The sequence below is a fragment of the Egretta garzetta genome, unplaced genomic scaffold (assembly GCF_000687185.1).
Source record: "Egretta garzetta isolate BGI_Z169 unplaced genomic scaffold, ASM68718v1 scaffold77, whole genome shotgun sequence".
In the NCBI taxonomy this organism is placed as follows: domain Eukaryota; kingdom Metazoa; phylum Chordata; class Aves; order Pelecaniformes; family Ardeidae; genus Egretta; species Egretta garzetta.
The window spans coordinates 477,712-479,335 of record NW_009260130.1 but is presented as its reverse complement, the minus strand read 5'-3'; the positions used below and the strand labels follow the sequence as shown (position 1 = coordinate 479,335).

At 58.1% G+C, this 1,624-nt stretch overlaps 1 protein-coding gene across 1 annotated transcript in view; it reads right to left on the bottom strand.

Annotated features, from left to right (window-relative positions):
- Positions 1 to 1,158: 1,158 nt before the first annotated feature.
- CXCL13 (C-X-C motif chemokine ligand 13) overlaps positions 1,159 to 1,624 on the bottom strand; it is a 2,514-nt gene continuing 2,048 nt past the window's right edge. The window contains exon 4 of the mRNA XM_009641516.2: positions 1,159 to 1,189. Coding sequence (XP_009639811.2) covers positions 1,159 to 1,189 — 31 coding nt within the window. The remainder of the gene's footprint in view (positions 1,190 to 1,624) is intronic.

The following is a 1,624-nucleotide window of genomic DNA, read 5'->3' as shown; positions in this document are numbered from 1 at the left end:
CAGACCTCGATGCTGCTGAATTTCCGCGGGGGGATGAAGACCTTGGTGATCTTGGCGCAGCGGCAGGTGAGGTTGCTGTTGGCTTCCAGGAGAGCTGGAGAGGCACATGGCTGCGGCTCACGCATCACCCGAAAAGCCACCGCTGTCCCCAAAACCACTTCTAGGCAACGCTTCTCCCCCTACCTCCCACCAGGATCACCGCACCCGCTTGCAAAAGAGCCTCAGCGGTATTTAAGCCCCACAGACAACAGCAGGATGCTGCCTCCCAAAACCTCACACCCTCCTGCCCCCTCCAGCCCCACGCGTGGGGGGCACGGGGAGCCTCACCTGCATCTGCCGGCCCCATCCCTGGCCCCGCAGCATCCCCCTATTTGAGCCGGAAAATAGGAGAAGTGAGGCGGCGCAGGCGGGGGGCCCCGGGCTCCTCTCTGTTCCCTGCTGACGGCGCTCGCTGAGCTTGCAACACCACTGATAAAAAGCAGCTTGGGCTTGGTGGGGGCCCGGGCTTCCTGAAACCTGCTCTGTTTTCCCCTTCCTACGAAGCCGGGTCTTGCAAAGATATCGGTCGTCGCCCCCAGCGCTCGTCCTCAGCCCACGCAGCCGCACAAGCCTGGAGGGTTTTGGGGTGCTTTTCTTTTTTTGCATGATCGGGTATTACTCATTTCTCCTACAAGCAGATTCCCCCCCCTCCACGAGGCGCATCCCAGCCTGAGCTTTGGTGACATTTGCCTTTGCTCTTCCCCCCCTTCAGTGGCCGATTATCACAAAACTCTGCCCAGTGACCTCGCACCCACCCCCTGTATTTCCTTATTGGCCTTTACTGCTTTCAGAAGCCTTACAGCTGCCTGCAGACCCCAGCCCCAACGCCACCGCTTGGACGTGGGGCGCATTGGCTGTATCGCCCGGCTCCCTGTGTGCCCTCAAATCCGCACCGAGGGAGACAACAGGTTATGCTGGGAAGGAATTTTGCTTGTGCCAGACCCCTGCCGGTGGCTCAGAGCTGGGGCACCCATCCCAGCTCCCATCGCTGCCTTGGACAAACCTTTCCCCGCCGCTGTCTTATTCCTCCGTGTAAAAGGAGTTTTCACCATGCCCGATGCGCCCGGGCGCTGCCCTTGTTCCCCTACCTATATTAGGAACACCTCACCTGCTGTATATTCAAACGCACGCTTTAATGCCTGCAGCATACCTGCGCAAGAGCAGCGGAACAAGAGCAACGGGTGCAAACGATGGGAAATTCAGCTCCAGGAAGGCTACGGCGGTGGGGTTTAGCAAAGCTCTGCTGAGTTTCTTTGAAGCTAGGAGATCCAGGGAGAATACAACAAAAGGAAAAAAAAAACCAACCCCGAATTTTATTTGACTTAAGCTCTCAGGACAGGACACGCCACACTGTAATAAAAAACCCAGACACGCGCTCTGTTGACGAGCGCTTTGCACGGAAAGAGTCGCGCTGCGGAGGCGGGAGCAGCCCCGAGAGAAAGGCTTCACAGTCCATGGGCAAGTAAATAAACCAAGGGTTCATATTCACGCTGATCCGGGGACCAAATACAAGGGGGAAATACCGAAACACACCCACGAACCTGCCGCGGGGCTGGGGTCAGCGGTGAGCCGCCCTCCCTCCAGC